This window comes from Thalassophryne amazonica, chromosome 2, assembly GCF_902500255.1.
Source record: "Thalassophryne amazonica chromosome 2, fThaAma1.1, whole genome shotgun sequence".
In the NCBI taxonomy this organism is placed as follows: domain Eukaryota; kingdom Metazoa; phylum Chordata; class Actinopteri; order Batrachoidiformes; family Batrachoididae; genus Thalassophryne; species Thalassophryne amazonica.
Window position 1 is genome coordinate 58194212 of NC_047104.1, and position 18212 is coordinate 58212423.

At 41.8% G+C, this 18212-nt stretch overlaps 1 protein-coding gene across 7 annotated transcripts in view; it reads right to left on the reverse strand.

Annotated features, from left to right (window-relative positions):
* The window catches only part of parp6a (poly (ADP-ribose) polymerase family, member 6a), an 85146-nt gene that overhangs the window by 65633 nt on the left and 1301 nt on the right, over positions 1–18212 (reverse strand). For 3 of the 7 annotated variants that reach the window (XM_034186454.1, XM_034186447.1, XM_034186434.1), the window contains exons 3-5: positions 15799–15933; positions 11164–11241; positions 1932–2057 (exon numbers count right to left, since the gene is read on the reverse strand). In XM_034186454.1, the coding sequence (XP_034042345.1) occupies positions 1932–2057; positions 11164–11241; positions 15799–15801 (207 nt within the window). In that variant the 5' untranslated portion in view covers positions 15802–15933. The remainder of the gene's footprint in view (positions 1–1931; positions 2058–11163; positions 11242–15798; positions 15934–18212) is intronic. The other 4 variants (XM_034186472.1, XM_034186461.1, XM_034186440.1 and 1 more) reach the window with 3 other exon arrangements.

An 18212-nucleotide genomic window follows, 5' to 3' on the forward strand; every position in this document is an offset into this window, starting at 1 on the left:
CATTTTCCGGCAGATTTCACTTTTAACAAGAGATTTTGTCATGGAAAGCCAAATCTGACTCACGCTGCAGAAGCGGTTGATTATAAAGCCACTGCAGGGTCTGTAATCAACATAGAGAGATGATCATTGTCCCATTTACCCTAAAAAACAATGGCCGCTCTGAAGGACTGAAAAGGGCTATTGATGTCGGTGGATCGAATCATTTCTTAACGATACCCAAAAAGAACTGGTTCTCGATACCCAACCCTACTCACGAAGCCAATTTTTATCACCCCGATTACTTTTCTGGAACTATCAATACCTGTGCCTCCTTTTTGATGCAGTGTTCATTTGTTTTTTATTTTCTCAGCACCCAGCACACTACATCACAGACAAAATGACAGAATAGCTTATATCATCAGGTTGCTCTGGGAGGATGCACTAGTGTGAGTAACAGCCCTCTGGGGGACAGAGTCACCCATTTTGGACTCTTATTCTACATTTATCCAACAGTTTTGGATGGTCAAAGACCATCCCATGCAGAGGCATATGACCTCCAGATGTTTGATATTGCATCGTCAGGAAAATTGCAGTGTGGCAGATTATTACATTGAGTTCCAGGTTCTGGCGGCAGGCTGACTGGAATCCCACGGCTCTATGAAGCATTTTTATTAATGGGCTCACTGATCAACTTAAAGAGGAATCTTTAGACAAACTCATAGACCTAGCCATGAATATCAATAACCGTTTGAGGGAGAGAATGCAGGAGAAAGGCCGGAGGGCAGAGCGCTCATCTTTCCCTCAGATCCTTCCGCGACACAGTCACTTTCCTTCCCTGCCAGCTCCACTGGCAGTACACTGCTGATGAGCCTATGCAGCTTGGCAAGGCCAAATTAACCGCAGGGGAGAGGCAGCACAGGATCTCAGCCATGGAGTGTATTTATTGTAGCACCAGGGGTCATATCATGCGCGATTGTCCAGTTTGGCCAAAAGCCAACACTTGCCTGTAGGTCCTGGGCTACGGGTGAGCCAGATCAGATTCACAGGTGAAAATTTGGCACACACCCAAATCACGGCATCCATTCTTTACCAGCATTATTACGTTTCCATACTAGCACTTATAGACTCAGGAGTGGAGAGAAATTTTTTGGACATCAGGGTGGTCATTGAAGTTTACATCCCAGTGGATGAATTCAACACTCCATTCTTGGTTCACATCCTGGACGACACCAGATAACCCACTAATACACATCAAACCAAACCAGGCATGTTAGCGGTGTCAGATAATCACCGGAAGACTATTCAGTTTTTTGTTTATTAATCTTCCTCTATATTATTGGTGTTGGGACATACGTGGCTCACCCTCAATAATATGGACTTTGATTGGCCGTCCGGTACAATAACTCGATGGAGCAAAGCCCACCACCGCTGGTGTTTACAGTCCTCTGTGCCCCCTAATTTAAGTGACAGAGAGTCCAGTAGTTCACCTCCAGCTCTTACCACTGTCCCTGATTGTTACTATGATCTAAGTGAAGTCTTCAGTAAAGGCTAGGGGAGGTGATGCTCTAGTGGTTAAGCGCTGGGCTTCAGACCAGAGGATCCTCGGTTCAAATCTCAGCCTGACTGGAAAATCACTAAGGGCCCTTGGGCAAGGTCCTTAATCCCCTAGTTGCTCCCGGTGTGTAGTGGGCGCCTTGCATGGCAGCAGCCTGACATCGGGGGAAATGTGAGGCATTATTGTTGTAAAGCGCTTTGAGCATCTGATGCAGATAAATGTTATATAAATGCAGCCCATTTGGCTTGTGCATTATCACTTCCACTTCACAAACCGTATGATTCCTTGTGGATGGCCATCCTGAATGGACTCTGCGGTGGATTTTGGATGCTACGTGGTACCTGGCCTCCTTATCTGAGTAGATAGCGTTGATGTTGTTCGTTCTTTGTTTTCTGACCTGTCTCTGTCTCACTGTTTCCAACGTTTCCAGTCTCCTGTCAACTCCATGGGCAGCCACATGGTTCCAGTCTCCAGTCACTGCACCTGTTCTGGCCCAGCCTGTGTCTCTTGCCTCCAGCGTCTCCTGCAACATTCCAAATTCCTCTGTACTATCATCACAATAAATTGTTACTTGTTTGCCACACAGCTCCCTGCTTTTTGGATACAATCTCAGTTTGATGGGCTTGGCTGTAACACCATTTTTGTAACTTTAATTGGAAAAACGTTTCCTACCATGAATTTGTTCTGCATTTGTTCATAGAATTTTTCAAGGATCGGCCAATCTGTGTGGCAAGTATAATCCAAATTTGTGCGTCGATCTATCTTCTATTGGAAGATCTATGACATTTTCGACATTATAGCTTCAGATGGTATTGTAATTTGCCAACTCTATTCATATTTTATTGGTTTGCAAGGAAGCGTGGCCAACATGGCCAACCTAGAATATCAAGATTTACAGCTGCACAAGCATTGAAACTGATTCTTGATGCCCAGAGTGAAGATGAAAAGGATGATGGACAAATATATTACAGTAAAATAAATATAAAAAATGCTAAATCAATCATTTACATAGAATTATTCCAATATAAAGTCAATGGGGTCATAAATAACCCCACTTGGTCATATTAGTCGCTAAAATAGCTCAGTCGCTAGAGGGTTAAGAGTCATAAAATCTTTTCAGATTTGGGAGCATGCCCTGGTGCTGTGTGTGACCCCACCCACACCACACTCTGGAACTGTTCTGACTCCGGGATGGCAATCATTTGCGCAGACAACCCATCCATCTACACCTCCTGACTGTAGCCATCTATCTCTCCCAGTCTGTAGACTTTTCCCGTTGCTGGGGTCCTCAAACTTTTTTTGAAAGAAAGTCATTCCATCCAAGGAATACATTCGTGCCAAAGATACACCCAAGAGACCTATGACCAAAGACAGCATTCAAGTCTCACAACCATAGAGTCACACGGGAATCACCAGGACCATAAAGACTTGGACCTTTGTTCTCCTGCAAAGGTATGTTGTGATTTGTTACATTTAGTAAAATAATTTTAACTTGTTCTAACTCTTATACAAATACAGTTATGTTCAAACGTTTACATACCCTGGTAGAATTTTAGATTTTTTTTCATCATTTTTTAGAGTATGTGTTGGGAAGGTGTCGTAGCACGGACCCACAACAGGGGGCGCAAATGAACGGACAATGAGTAAGCCAAAAGGTAACAATTTACTGTTGTGACAATACACAACTAAATGTACAGAAATTGCAAAGTCAATGAACACCAGGTGACGTGTGGGCAGGCTCGAAGATAGAAGACCCCGACGAGAGAGAGACCGCGTCCCACACGGCCTCCACCACCAACGGTCTGAAGAACACCGGAGCCGCCAAGTCCCGAATCCCCAGGTGACCTCTGTCTTCGGCTGTCGACCCTGGTACTGCTGGCAGAAAGCAGAAAAAGATGAGTGAGTGTAAATCCTTACACTCAGTGGTCTACAGTCTGTGCACAGTTAGGAGGAGAACCTCCACCTCCGAATCACACACTCGTGCAGCTCCTAGTGTGACCACTTATCTGTAGCGCGGTTGTCGTCGTCACGCTCCACGCCACTTCCAGATAAGGGTGAACACCACAGGATACCGGCTGCAACAAAAGGTCAGAATCCTAAACACTGTGTTAAAGTCAGCAGAGAAAATTACCTCACGGTAGTCGATTTCTCGGCGAGGAGGTGGAGTTCCGATCCGGCTTTTAAGATGGTGATGCTGATGATGAACGAGTGACAGCTGGTGCAGGGGATGAATGACAGCTGTCACTTCTTCAGGGTCCGGCGCCCTCTCGTGCTTGGAGCCCGCACTCCAAGCAGGGCGCCCTCTGGTGGTGGTGGGCCAGCAGTACCTCCTCTTCAGCGGCCCACATAACAGTATGAGTGATAACGCAAAAACTTTTTTTTTTACTCATGGTTAGTGGTTGTGTGAAGTCATTATTGTCAAACAACTGTGTTTACGCTTTTTAAATCATAATGACAAGCTACTAACCAAATTATCCTCATCAAATGTTTACATACCATGGTGATTTTTGTCTGATAAAATGCTCACAACTTGACGCAAACAGGTTTGAATGGCTACAAAAGGTAACCATCCTCACCTGGGATCTGTTTGCTTGTAACAGGTGTGTGTGTGTGTGTGTGTGTGTGTGTGTGTGTGTGTGTGTGTGTGTGTGTGTGTGTGTGTGTGTGTGTGTGTGTGTGTGTGTGTGTGTGTGTGTGTGTGTGTGTGTGTGTGTGTGTGTGTGTGTGTGTGTGTGTATAAAAGTCAGTGAGTTTCTGGGCTCCTGACAGAACATTGCATCTTTCATCCAGTGCTGTACTGAGATTTCTGGTTTCTGAGTCATAGGGAAAGCAAAAGTATTGTCAAAGAAAAGGTAATTGAACTGTATAAAACAGCAAAGGGACATAAAAAGATATTCAAGTGACTGAGAATGCTATTGGAACCAAACCACAGTCAGGTAGATCAACAAAAATTTCAGCAACAACTGCCAGGAAAATTGTTTTTGGATCCAAAGAACAATCCACAAATAACTTCAGCTGAAATACAGGGCTCTGAAAAAAAAGTGGTGTGGCTGTTTCAAGATGCACAATAAGGAGGCACTTGAAGAAAAAAAGGGGCTGCATGGTCAAGTTGCTAGGAGAAAGCCATTACACAAATGCCACAAAGTATCCAGTTTACAATATGCCAAACAGTACAGAGAACAAAGTCATTTGGAGTGATGAGACCAAAACTGAACTTTTTAGCCATAACCATAAACATTACATTTGGAGAGGAGTCAAAAAGGCCTATGATGAAAGATACACTATTCCTACTGTGAAGCACGGAGGTGGATCGCTGATGTTTTGGGAATGTGTGAGCTACAAAGGCACAGGGAACTTGGTCAAAATTGATGGCAGGATTAATGCACCACATTATCAGAAAATACTGGAGGGAAATTTGCACTCATCAGCCCAGAAGATGCGCATGGGACATACCTGGATGTTCCAACATGACAACAATCCAAAACACAAGGCCAAGTTGACCTGTCATTGGCTACAGCAGAATAAAGTGAAGGTTCTGGAGTGGCCATCTCAGTCTCCTAACCTCAATATCATTGGGCCACTCTGGGGAGATCTCAAATGTGCAGTTCCTCCAAGACAGCCCAGGAATTTACAGGAACTGGAGGCTTTTGCCAAGAAGAATGGGCAGCTTTACCATTAGAGAACATAAAGCTGTACACACACCAACAAGAACTTTGCGGTCCTCCAGTCAACACCAGCTGGAGGTCCCCAGGACTAAGAGCAAACAGTGGGGAGACCGATCATTTGCAGTGGCTGGGCCTAGACTTTGGAACTCATTGCCCTTTGAGTTGCGCTCGATAAGTACTCTTTCTCTGTTCAAAGCTAAACTAAAAGCCTATTTGTTCAGAGTTGCTTTTAGTACATAGTTTTATTGTGGTTGTTCATTTGTTGTTGAGTTTATGCATTTATGTGAAGCACTTTGGTTCAGTAGTCACTGTTGTAAAGGGCTATACAAATAAAGTTTGATTGATTGATTGATTGATTGATAAACAGCCTCATCCACAACTACCACAAAAGGCTCCAAGTTGTCATTGATGTTAAAGGGGGCAATACATGGTATTATGAACAGGCTGGAGTTTGAACTGAGGATCCTCTGGTCTGAAGTCCAACGCTTAACCACCAGACCATCACCTCCCCCATTTCTTCATAATTGATGTATTTCTTTGTAATTGATGCAAATAAAGTCCAAGAAATATTCAGTGGCAGCTTTACCATCAGAGAGCCTCATCCACAACTACCCCAAAAGACTCCAAGCTGTCACTGATGTTAAAGGGGGTAACACACAGTATTAAGAACAGGGGTATGCAAACTTTTGGTGAGGGTCATTTGGGTAGTTTCTGTTGTCATTATGATTTTAAAAAGAGTAAACACAGTTGTTTGACAATAAAAGGCTTCACACAACCACTAACCATGAGTGAATAAAAGTTTTTTGTGTTATCATTCATATTCTCTGAAAAATGACCAAAATATCCAAAATTAAGCCAGGGTATGTAAACGTTTGAGCACAACTGTAGTAATAGAAAATGAAATTATTCAGAAAATGTCCATACTTTCCACCAATTACTTTATTGGCCAGCGGTCAGTGCATTGTTCTCAGCTGCCATTACCTATTTGATGCTTCCACAACGTCTATTTTCAAGAAGCGATAATGATGATAGTCCATGCATATCATGGCAGTGTCCAGCCTTCAAGACAGCCTCAAACGCTTTCTTCCCTATCTTCAGCAAGGTGCTTTCATCTTCTCTGGCTCAGAGAAAAGAGCTTAACACCAAGACTAGATTTACATTTCAATCATGAGATATGGAAGATAAGGATAAAACAAGATATCTATCAGATTAAGGTGTCACAGTGTATAAAACTATAGCATGACAATCTGACAGTAAAGAATATGAAAGGAAGGATTTGCACGATGATCCATGTGACTGACAATTAAGGCTGAAGTGGGAAACAAGAAAACACAAAAAACAGCAGTGCTGTACTCAACACTGTTTCATATTTACTGTGGCTACCTTGGAAAAGTTCTCAGCTCTGAGCACTCTGCCCTGATAAAAAAAACAAAAAAAAACATGATACCCACCATGTGAGCAAATTCAAGACAAAATATACAGCAAAGCAAGAAACTAAAATAAGAATTAAACAACAGACACATCGTGTGGGTGGGGATAGTGCCAAAACCTTTTACCAGTTCTATAAATTTTGAAGTGGAAACGATGATCCAGAGTATTTTGAAAACTGTTTCAAACATTGTTCTCTCATGAATGAATGAATGAATGAATGAAGGTTTTATTTCAGACATGAAAAACAAAACAAATAAAGAAGAACAACAGCAAACATAGAAAAGCAAGAAAATCATTAAAAAAAGACAAAACAAAAAAAAAACGTCAACGCAACTCAACCTTTTTTTCAAAAGCATGTTTAAAATGACAGCAGTCGACCAAAGTGCTGTACATATTTTAAAAAATGGGCACCAAGTTACCCCCAATCGAAAATAAATGAATTAAAAATAACAATAAAATTACAACAGGCAATAAAACAAATAAAATACAACATAAAATAAAGACTAAAAAGTAGTAGGAAATCATTTAATTAGATTTAATTTAATTTATTTTATTTACATAGTGCCAAATCACAACAAAGTTGCCTCAGGCACAATGCATAAGTAAGGTCTAACCCATCAATTTCTATTTACTCACTAGATGGAGGACCGGTGTGATCGGCTTATTGCTGCCTGTTGCCAGAGTGCCGCCATCTTGGTTAGCATCTGGCAACCAATCATACATGGAAATCAATTCAAGGATTCAAGGATTCAAAGGATTCAAAATAATTTTATTGTCATATGCACATGTTCTCTGCACAATGAAATGTGATTACTGCATTTAACCCATCCTAATTGCCAGTTAAGAGCAGAAGTCACCTTTAGGCGCCCGGGGACCAGCTCCAGATGTATGTCCTGCATTAGGTCAACAGTAGGGCTGAGCAAACCAAGACCGGCCTCATGACGACAAACGACACACACAACAACACACATAAGCCGGCCCGGTACATAAACACATATAAAAAGCACACACAAGGTAAGACTTGGGAAAGAAAAACCTTCATTGCTGCTGCATTGAATCATGCAGCAGCAATGCAGGAAAAAACCCATCAGCACAATGAACAATGATCACACATAACAACAGGACAAGAAACGATGACCGAGATTTGTAAGTGTCCAGTTATCAGACAGAACACCCGGAGGCCGCCTTTAGGCACCATCAACAGCCTTGCTCATCCGTTCTGGAGGGAGGAAGGGCCCAGCCCTGAACAGTCCACTGTCCACAGTCAATGTCAGAGCTGGAGAAGCTGAGGGCGGGGGAAGACCGGGGGGGTGAGGCATGAGCGTTGTTCTTCTCCAGGAGGTTTTTATCACAGCGGCCTTGAAGTGCAGCTGTGTTTTGGGAAGCCGAATGAAAATCCAGATTAGCAGACGCCTGAAAGATTCCACAGTCTGAGACAAGTGGCTTCCAATACATCTGAATTAGGAGAGGAGATGTGGTCATTACTGAAAATCAATGCGGTCTTCCAGTGCAGCGATCCTACCAGAGACGGTTTCCAATGCGCGGTTAACACCCGCCGACTGAGCTGACACTGCCCTTCCAATCGAATCAATCATGTGGGGCAGCCTGGACGGGCCAATTATTGCCGCTTCCACTTTCTTAATTTTCCGGTAAACCAGCGCTATGCCCGCTCCACACAGCAGGAACCCGGTCACCACCATGCCAAATATATACACATCTTCGATGTCCTCCACAGACAGCGTGTAAAGGCACATGACCTGCCATTTCCTCCAAGTGTCCATCACGTAACCCATCACATGTGTCCCGGCAGGACAGGTCGGGTCCTCCGCTCCCAAATGTCTTGTAGAAAAAATAGTGTCAATTGCATTCAGAGACCGCTTTAACAGATCCATTTTTACTGTTTCCAGAAGAGCAAAGCTGACAGCCTCACAGACAACATGCCACAGAAGCAGGAAAGATAAGGAGGGAGGGAGAAGAGAAAAATGCAACCGTCTCGACCGAGAGCAAGGAGGCAAAAAAAAAAAAATGTGGGTATGATCAATGTTTACATGAATCTGCGTTCTATTACCGTGCTGTTACATTTATTGAAACTCAGTCCCACATTTGTACAGCCACTATTTGTCAAACCAAATGCAGAACACATAACAATAGGACCTAGAATGGATCCTTGAGGGACTCCACAGGTCAGTGGGGCCACATCTGAAGAACAGTGGCCCAGCTGCACAGAAAAGCCGCTCTGAGAGGTAAGAACTAAACCAGGTGAGAGCAGCACCTGTAATGCCCACACACTGCTCGAGACGACACAGCAGAATCACGTGGTCCACTGTGTCAAAAGAGGCTAACAAGTCTAAAAGCAGCTAAAATCAAATCATTAAAAAACTCTCAGTGGAGCAGTTTTGGTGCTATGTGTGGGTTTGAAGCCAGACTGAAACTTTTCATAAATGTCATGCTGGGCTATAAACGACTACAACTGGATGTAGACCGCTCTCTCCAACACCATGGATAAAAAGGGGAGTTGAGATATAGGCATAAAATTTGAAAGGATGGAAGGATCACCATTTTTCTTTTTAAATAAAGGTTTCACCACAGCATGTTTAAAAGCTGAAGGCATGCAGCCAGAGATAAGTCTGGTGTTAACCAGCAACAAAATAGTGGCTCCCACTGAATCAAAAACTTATCTGAAGAGACGAGGAGGAATGATGTCTAAAGAACAGTTTGTAGGACGCCGATGACTGACTACCCCAGAAAGTTGGGAGGACAAATGTTTGAACTGATCAAGGGCAGCAGAGCACAGAGAAAAATCAGACTCTGTGATGGGCCTAATGCCTGAATGATCTGGTCTGAGGGCAGACACTTTTGTGATAAAAAAAAAAAAAACAATTCTAATAAATTGTTACAAAGTGTAGGTGTTGGCACAAGAGGGGAGACATCACTGGGATTAATAAGACAGTTCAAGACGCTGAACAGGACCTGAGCCTTATGCCAGTTATTTCTGACTCAAGTAGAGAAATAGGTTGCTTTGACAGCTTTCTGATAAGCAAACATACAGCCAGGAAGAATTTGTCGAGATACAATGAGATGATCTTTTTTCCATTTTCTCTCAGCGAGTCTACATGCACGTCTGAGCGTGCGCATTGACTCATTTAACCATGGCTATGAGCATGGTTTAGAGTGCCTTGGCCTAAGTGGAGCGACACAGTCCAAGATCTCCGTGCATGTGGTGTTAAAGACAGACACAATCTCTTCGGCACTGAGACCCCATTTTCCATCAAGTGTGCACAAAAAGAATCAGTAAAATAGCAGAAAACTGTGTGGCAGTCGAAGGGTTAATAGCGCGCCGGAGGCACTTGGGGGCAGGTGATTAATCCGCCGAACAGGGAAGCGTCAAAGTGAACAACACAGGTAGATGATCGGAAATACACAGAGCTGCACAGATTTCCTTAATAGAGACAAATAAACCACAAGACAACACAAGATCTAAAATATGCCGCTTTTCATGAGTCGGCCAGATACGCACTGGGTAAAATTAAAGGACTCAATCAGGTTTAAAAAGTCCTTGACCAGAGGATGGTATTCACAGCAGACATGTATATTAAAATCACCAGAGATGAAAATATGATCGTATTTCACCACAATCCTGGACAGAAAGTCCGCAAACTCATTTACAAAGTCCTTATTATATTTCGGTGGATGATAGACAACGGCGCAAAGGACGGGGAATGACAGGTTCAGTTAAAAAAGCTGCAGCGACTCATTGCAGGCTGGGACAAACTGCACTGAAGTTTGAATTTAAACACAGAGGCTATGCTGACTGTAGAGCGGGGCGAGCTAAAGAACAAACAATCAGGAGGAAGGAGTTCAGAAAACAGCATATGGTCACCAGCATGGATCCATGTCTCCGTCACACACATAATATCCAGTTTGCAGGAGGTGAAGGAGTCATTTAAAAGAAACATTTCGCCACTGACCTTGCGTTTAGCAGGGCTATGCTCAGGTTCTGCTCTGAGCTGAAGACGCAGCACGACCATTCCACAGCTTCACTCCACATATTGATATACAAAACTGTGTAATGTTGTACGAACCCATAGATGTTTTAGTTTATACTCCCCCCTCAGATTATAATCCCCATCTCTGCTAAAAAAAAAAAAAAAACAATTTTTGAATATTCCTAGGAACTAGATTATTTGCTGCTTTATACATCATTTGTGTTGTTTGTAGATGAACCAGGTCATTGAATTTGTAAAGTGAATTGAATAGTGAAGTTGTATGTTCTTTGTAACTGGCATTATGAAATATCCTTATGGTTCTGTTTTTTGTAGTATTGATAGTGAGTGTAGTGTACATTTATAAGTATTGCCCCAAACGTCTGCACAGTAATTTAAATATGATAAAACCAGTGAAGAATAGAGAACGTGGAGTGGCATTAGTAGAAGAAAGCACTCATTGAGAAACAGTAAAAGCAGTGCATCCACAAAGAACATTAAGTGACACATATGGTAGATTAGATTTGACTTTATGAAACAGCTGCTGTACCTGAATGCCGTATAAGAACTGCTCTGACTCATTCTCCCCATCTGACTCCTCGTCTGTCCAACACTGGCCTTTGATGTCCTGTGGGCCCACATATTATGCAAGGCTGTTATGGTTATGGTGAAGCAAAAAGAAAATTCATCCTTGTTCTATCACCCTTTCAGCTCACATCCTTGCTCACATCTCCCTATTTAACAGGCTATTCAAAGGCTTCAAAGCACTGCTTTATATAGCATCCCAAAGAGATGGATGGAGAGCTTTCAAAAGAAGCTGACAGTTAAGGATGAGCACATGCCTTGCCATCACCTCATGCTGCTTGATTATAGCAAAAACACCATAATCATACTTATTTTAACCCCAATTTTAATTGAAATCATGTAACATGATTACTCATTGACTTTCGAAACTTCATTGGATTTACTTTCAATCAAGTGTAGAACTGTTTTAAATCCAGAATCTTCAATTTTAAATATTAGTGAACTGAAAGTGAAGTGATGTTAGTTCTACATAGGCCTTGAGGTGGTTGGTCCCTGTGTTTTTCCTTGGATTCTGCAGCTTCAAGCAACCACTGTCTAGATCACAAATTCCAGTTAAATGCAGACAAACACACTGATATTTGAGAAGTGAAATGAAGTTTCTAGTATTTACAAAAAGTGTAATAATTATTTAAACAAAATTGGGCAGGTGCATAAATTTGGGCACCCTTGTCATTTTATTGATTTGAATACATTTAGCACTAATTATTGGAACATAAAATTGGTTTGGTAAGCTCAATGACCCTTGACCTCCTTATACAGGTGAATCCAAGCAGCTGATCCCAGCTATAAACAAGGACGTCTGGAGCTGGAAACAAAGGGATTTCCCCGTGCTGCCTCAAAAAGTACCGACAGCAGCATGAAAATAATCACAAGAGTAACAAAAGTGGGATTCCCGTGTGCATACTTGCACAGGGTACCACCCACTGCAAATAAAGACAAATAAGCACTATTAAAAAGTATTAAAAATAGCGAAAGTAGGAAAAGAGGGGCCAGAGCTGAAGTAACAGGCAGCTGCGTCAGCAGCACCATCTTGAAAAATAAAAAATAAAAAAGTTAAGGCCCGAGGTGGCAGGCCAAGAAAAATCTCAGATAAACTGAAATGAAGGATGGTGAGAACAGTCATAGTCAACCTACAGACCTGCTCCAAAGATCTTGCTGCAGATAGTGTCTCTGTGCATCGTTTAACTATACAGTGCACTTTGCACAAAGAGATGCTGTATGATGCTGTAATGCAGAGGAAGCCTTTTCTGCATACACGCCACACACAGAATCACTTTAGGTATGTTAAAGCACATTTGGACAAGCCAGTTTCATTTTTGAATAAGGTGCTGTGGACTGGTGAAACTAAAATTGAGTTATTTGGCCATAACAAGAGGCAGTATGCATGGCTAAAAAAGGACACAGCAATCCAAGAAAAACACTTGCTACCTACAGTAAAATTTGGAGGTGGTTCCATCATGCTGTGGGGCTGTGTGGCCAGTGCAGGTACTGGGAATCTTGTTAAAGTTGAGGGTCACATGGATTCCAGTCAATATCAGCAGATTCTTGAGAACAATGTTCATGAATCAGTGACAAAGTTGAAGTTGCACCGGTGCTGGATCTTTAACAAGACAATGACACTAAACACTGCTGAGAATCTACTAAGGCATTCATGCAGAGGAACAGGTACAATGTTCTGGAATGGCCATCTCAGTCCCCAGACCTGAATATTATTGAAAATTTGTTTTGTGATTTTAAGCGGGCTGTCCATGCTCAGAAACAAACAAGCCTCACTGAACTGGAGATGTTTTGTAAAGAAGAATGGTCCAAAATACCTTCAACCAGAATTCAGACTCTCATTAGAAGCTATAGGAAGCATTTAGAGGCTGTTATTTCTGCAAAAGGAGGATCTACTAAATATTGATGTATTTTTTCTGTTGGGGTGCCCAAATTTATGCACCTGCCTAATTTTGTTTAAATAATTATTGCACAATTTCTGTAAATACTAGAAACTTCATTTCACTTCTCAAATATCACTGTGTTTGTCTGCTATATGATATATTTAACTGAAATTTCTGATCCAGACAACCAATGATTTATAAAGGAAAATCATGAAAATTATCAGGGGTGCCCAACTTTTGCATACAACTGTACTTCTTAGATAGTCCGTGAGTACAATCAACTGCACAGTTATCTCAGACACTTATCATAAAATGCTCAGAAAAGACAAACACAGTCAAGTCCACATTATATAACGGCTGAGTGGATCCTTGTCATTTGATTGGTGCTTTGTATGTCACATGACATAGATTAATTCATCCCATTTGTGTTGCATTGCATTTAGGGTGCGGCTTGGTTCCATTTAGAGTGTAAATTTGGTTACATACGTTTGGTACCATTGTACTCTGCACACATACACACGCACGTCCTCATGCACGTGTGCACATGTGATCGTGAATGCACATGTGCACGCACGCACATGATTGTGCATGCGCACACAAAACAAATCCACTGTGCTGTCTGGAGGCTGTTAGCAGGGAGAAAGAAAGACAAGCTGGGCTCATTTCTGACGTGATTTTTTTTTTTCTGCACTGAGGACGTACATACACGCGTGTGTGTGCACGTGGGGGACAACGACTCTCCTGAGACATAATTTGATTGAGCTAACTGACGTTGCTAATTCACACACACACACACACAAAACAAATCCACTGTGCTGTCTGGAGGCTGTTAGCAGGAAGAAAGAAGAAAAACTAGACTAATTTCTGACCTGATTTTTTTTTTCACTGCACTGAGGACATACACAGTCGACCAACCCGGCTGCGTGTGTGCGCGCTTGGGGGCAACGACATGATGATTTGATTGAGCTAACTGATGCTGCTTGTAACACACACACATACACACAAAATCCACTCTACTGTAAGCCGTCTGGATGCATGAAGACCTGTTCACATGAAACGGTGATGTGATTTTTGGCTGGACTGAGGAACTACACAAAGTCTTTTTTTATGGAGGTCCGAAGTCAGTGCACAGCATCACTGGACTACATGTCACAGTGGAACACCAAAATGTAAGTCCCTTTTCTGTTGTTTATAAATTTAAAAAATATCAAATGACAAGGATCTATTTTATCTGTCATATAAAACAAATAATGACTGTTGTTACATTCTTTCAATGGAACGAATATTTAATTTCGCCTCGTTGAATGGTATGTTCCAGCTTTCACCTCATGAAATATTCATACAATTGAAGTCATTATTCATTCATTCAACATTCATTATTTGTATAACAGCTAGCAGCCTCTGCTAGCGGTGCCTTGGACTCGTAGCATAGTAGCTGTCAGTCAAAGTGACCAAGCACCTAATTATTAACAATATGGCTTAAACTGATATGTTATTAAAAATTATACCATGGTCAGTGAGAATTCCATGTCTAACTGGCGTGCATTATTTTCGTGTATACGCACACGTAGTTCGGCGAGTTAAGTCACTTGCTATAATCACTCCGCTCTGGTCGTCACCATAGCAATGCGCAAATCAGTTGGCGCAGATCAACTGTATTTTGACAGGTGAATGACAGAAATGCGATAAAACATGGATTTCCAAGTGAATTTTAATACTTTTGATCAAAATAAAACGTTTCAGGGACGGAAAGAGGAGGACAGCAAATGAGAAGAACAGCAAAAGCAACGGTGTAAAGATTTAACATCATACGAACTGGACAAGATTGAAGACGGGAAAGAAGAAGAGAACAGTTCTATCCTTGTGGGCTGCCAGAGCGCTCCGCATCAAAACAGCGAGCGTAGTTTCTGGACCTGTTGCCAGAGTTGGCCGCAGCCCCACAAACCAAAGAGGGGGGCGGTGTGAGTGGCCCGCTGCAGCGCGAGCCCGCAAACACGGTAAGCGCATCGGCGGCAAAATGTCTTGAGACTGGTATAAAATAGTCCCAAATACTCACACATTTTTATCAAGTTCTGTTAAATAAATATTTGTGTGTTAGCTCACTGTGTGGGACCATGGTATAAGCGGATTAAACAACTCGAAGCCGTGCATTATACGGTTTGAATGCACTTTGCGGAGTAACACCACTCCGTTTTGCATTGTGGTGTTCTAGACTCCGCGTCGGGCATTCAAACAGTATAATGCACAGCTGCTCGTTGTTTAATCCTTACATAAATCAGAAGGAGCAGCAGAGAGCAGTTAGTGGCCACCCTCTAGCCTAGCAGAGGTTGTTGTTTGTGGTGGCTGTCTGCACCCGGCACACACACAGCGGAGGCTGCCACTTGGGTTTATCATACATGAAATGCAGCAAAACCAGCATTTTACCTCTATTATGCTATTTTCATAATCGTTGGACGCCAAAGTTGAAATCAAAATGAATCATACAGTCTGTTTTTTAACAGAAAAATTTACAGTGTCATAAACCTAGTTCACATATTAATGTCATAGTAGACTCTGATTGCACATTAAAATGCTGAAAACAAGCCTGAACACCTATAAGCGCCATCTGAATGCAACCATGGCTTTAATTTAATCCACTATATCTATAATCCAGAACAAAATCACAAATAGAAAACTCAGAATAGCTGCATGCTGTGATTACAAAATGCTCACTGTCTCACCATTGGATCTGCGGTTCATAGAGTTCACTCACACGGGCCGTTCACCATTGCCAACCATTGCGTTCCAGGTGGGAGGAATGGGAACGGAAAACTGAAGACAGCTGCGCGTCCTAGATCTCTTCAAAGCTGCCCCACCTGAAAAACAAATAAATAAAATACAATCTCAGGAGAAGAAAACATGAAACAAAGAGAAAATCTACACTGATGCCAAGCTTTGTAAACAGTGCCCTCCTGCGTCTGTCTGCACTTCACCTTGCTGTGTATCCTAGCAACAGCCATCTCTGCCTTCTTTCCGAGTGGCATTAATCACCATGAAGAGAACGTGTAGGAGAGGCGTGCACTAACCGTGATGTATCCATTTCTTTGTGTGTGTCTCTGTGAGTGTATGTGTCTTTTCCATGAACTTCATTTGGCAAACCACAAACATTATCACGCTGTGACATCTCTTCATTCCACTGATGGTTTGGATTTGCCTGGCAGACAGATATGACTTTACTTCTGATAGGCCGCTTATAGCACAACTGCTATATTATTTTAATATTTTTTACACTGAGGACAGCAAGCTCATGAGGTGTTTGGTAAAATATGCACAAAACAAAGGGACAGAACATTATAAGTGAGAAAACAAAAATTCTCCGTTACAGACGGCTTGATTCAGATAAAAATTTCCATGAAAGTAAATAAGAAAATAAATAATTAAGCCAACATCAGAAGACAGACTTCAAAAGTACACGCATTGACATGACAGAGGTGGTCGCATCATGGCAACCTCCACTTTTGCCATCAGACTTGTAAACAATAAACAAGCGTGTTGCCCGTGGGGATCCATGGGTACTAGATTGGGTCATGTTTACAAAAGAGGTAGCTGGGATTTTTCAAGGGTGGTAATAAATTAAGTAAAGCTTGTGTAAAGAGTTGGAATTGTGTGTGAGTCCAGAAACCTTTTAGAACTTTAGACCTCAACAATTTTTAGAAGAAGTCAACCCTTTTATTTCCTGTTAATTAAGTACATTTTTAATGTTAATTTACTGTCTTAATGTATTTATAAATTGTTTAGGCCATTGTTATCATATACACATTGTTATTATTATCATCATTATTAATATGTATATGTCATGGACATGACAAGCAAAGCTCTTCAGCATCTCACCATGTCAATTAGGTCCCTCAGACTTTTTTTGAGTAAATGCTTTGGTGGCGCATGAGCCCCCCCCCCCCCCCCCCCCCCCCCCCCCCACCAGACTCCCCACCTTTAATTTTATTTATTTATTTATTTTGCCTTTCAGGTTTTGGGGGAGCTCCCCCACCTGACCCCGCCTTTTAATTATTTTATTTATTTATTTATTGCCTTTCAGCTTCTGGGAGAGCTCCGCGTCCCCCAGACCCCCCACCTTGTTAAGCATTTTTCTTTTTTGGCCTACAATATGGCCAAAGTATCATATTACAATATTGTCATATCAATATGATATATGTACGATATGACTATGATTTCACACACAGTGAAAATTAAACATTCTTAAACAAAACAATAATAATACCACACTCATTTTGCACTCATCATAAGCTTAAGATACAGTGCCCTCCAAAAGTATTGGAAGACTTGGCATTTCACACATATTATGTTAGAAAGATTAAAAAAGAAAATAAGATTATAAAATCAAACCGTCACTGTGCCTTGTGATAGAATCACTACGTTGACCGATCCAAGATGGTGGCCGCATTTCTTGCACCTGAGCAACCAGTGTGGCGTCGACTAATCTTTTTAATGTCTATGTTCATCTACCGTCGCCCTTGTGATAGAATCACTACGATGACTGTTTCAAGATGGCGGCCACATTTGTTGAACCTCACCAACCAAAGAGGCGTCTATTTCTCTTTATAATGTTTATGGTTACTGTCGGTTTGTGGCTTTTTACGACAACGGTTTGTGGCTTTTTCCCCATTGCAGAGATTTTCTGTGTGCCATTTCCGGTTTGTGCCTTCATCTACTGTTGGTTTGTGGCTTTTTACGGCTTTTCACGACAATGGATTGTGGCTTTTACCACACTGGGGAGATTTTTTGTGCCATTTCCGGTTTGTGCCTCCGTGTACCATAGAGCAAGTCTCACGCCGCTGTGCAGCGCGCAGTGCCGCTCCGCTCTAATTATTGGCAGTATTAGTATTATTTATTTTATTACTACTTCTATTTTGTCATTTGATTTTTAAATAGACCACAATGGAAGTAATTGTTTTCAGTTTCTTGTGTCATCCATGTATTTTTAATGTATTTACAATTATATTATGTGCTTACATTGAACTTAATAAATAAAATCACGCACTCATGCTTTTAATATAAAGATGATTTCCTGCCCCCTGCAAGAATGGTGTGTGAGTCCAGAATGTAGTTTTCAACGTCCATTGTTCAGTCTTGTTAA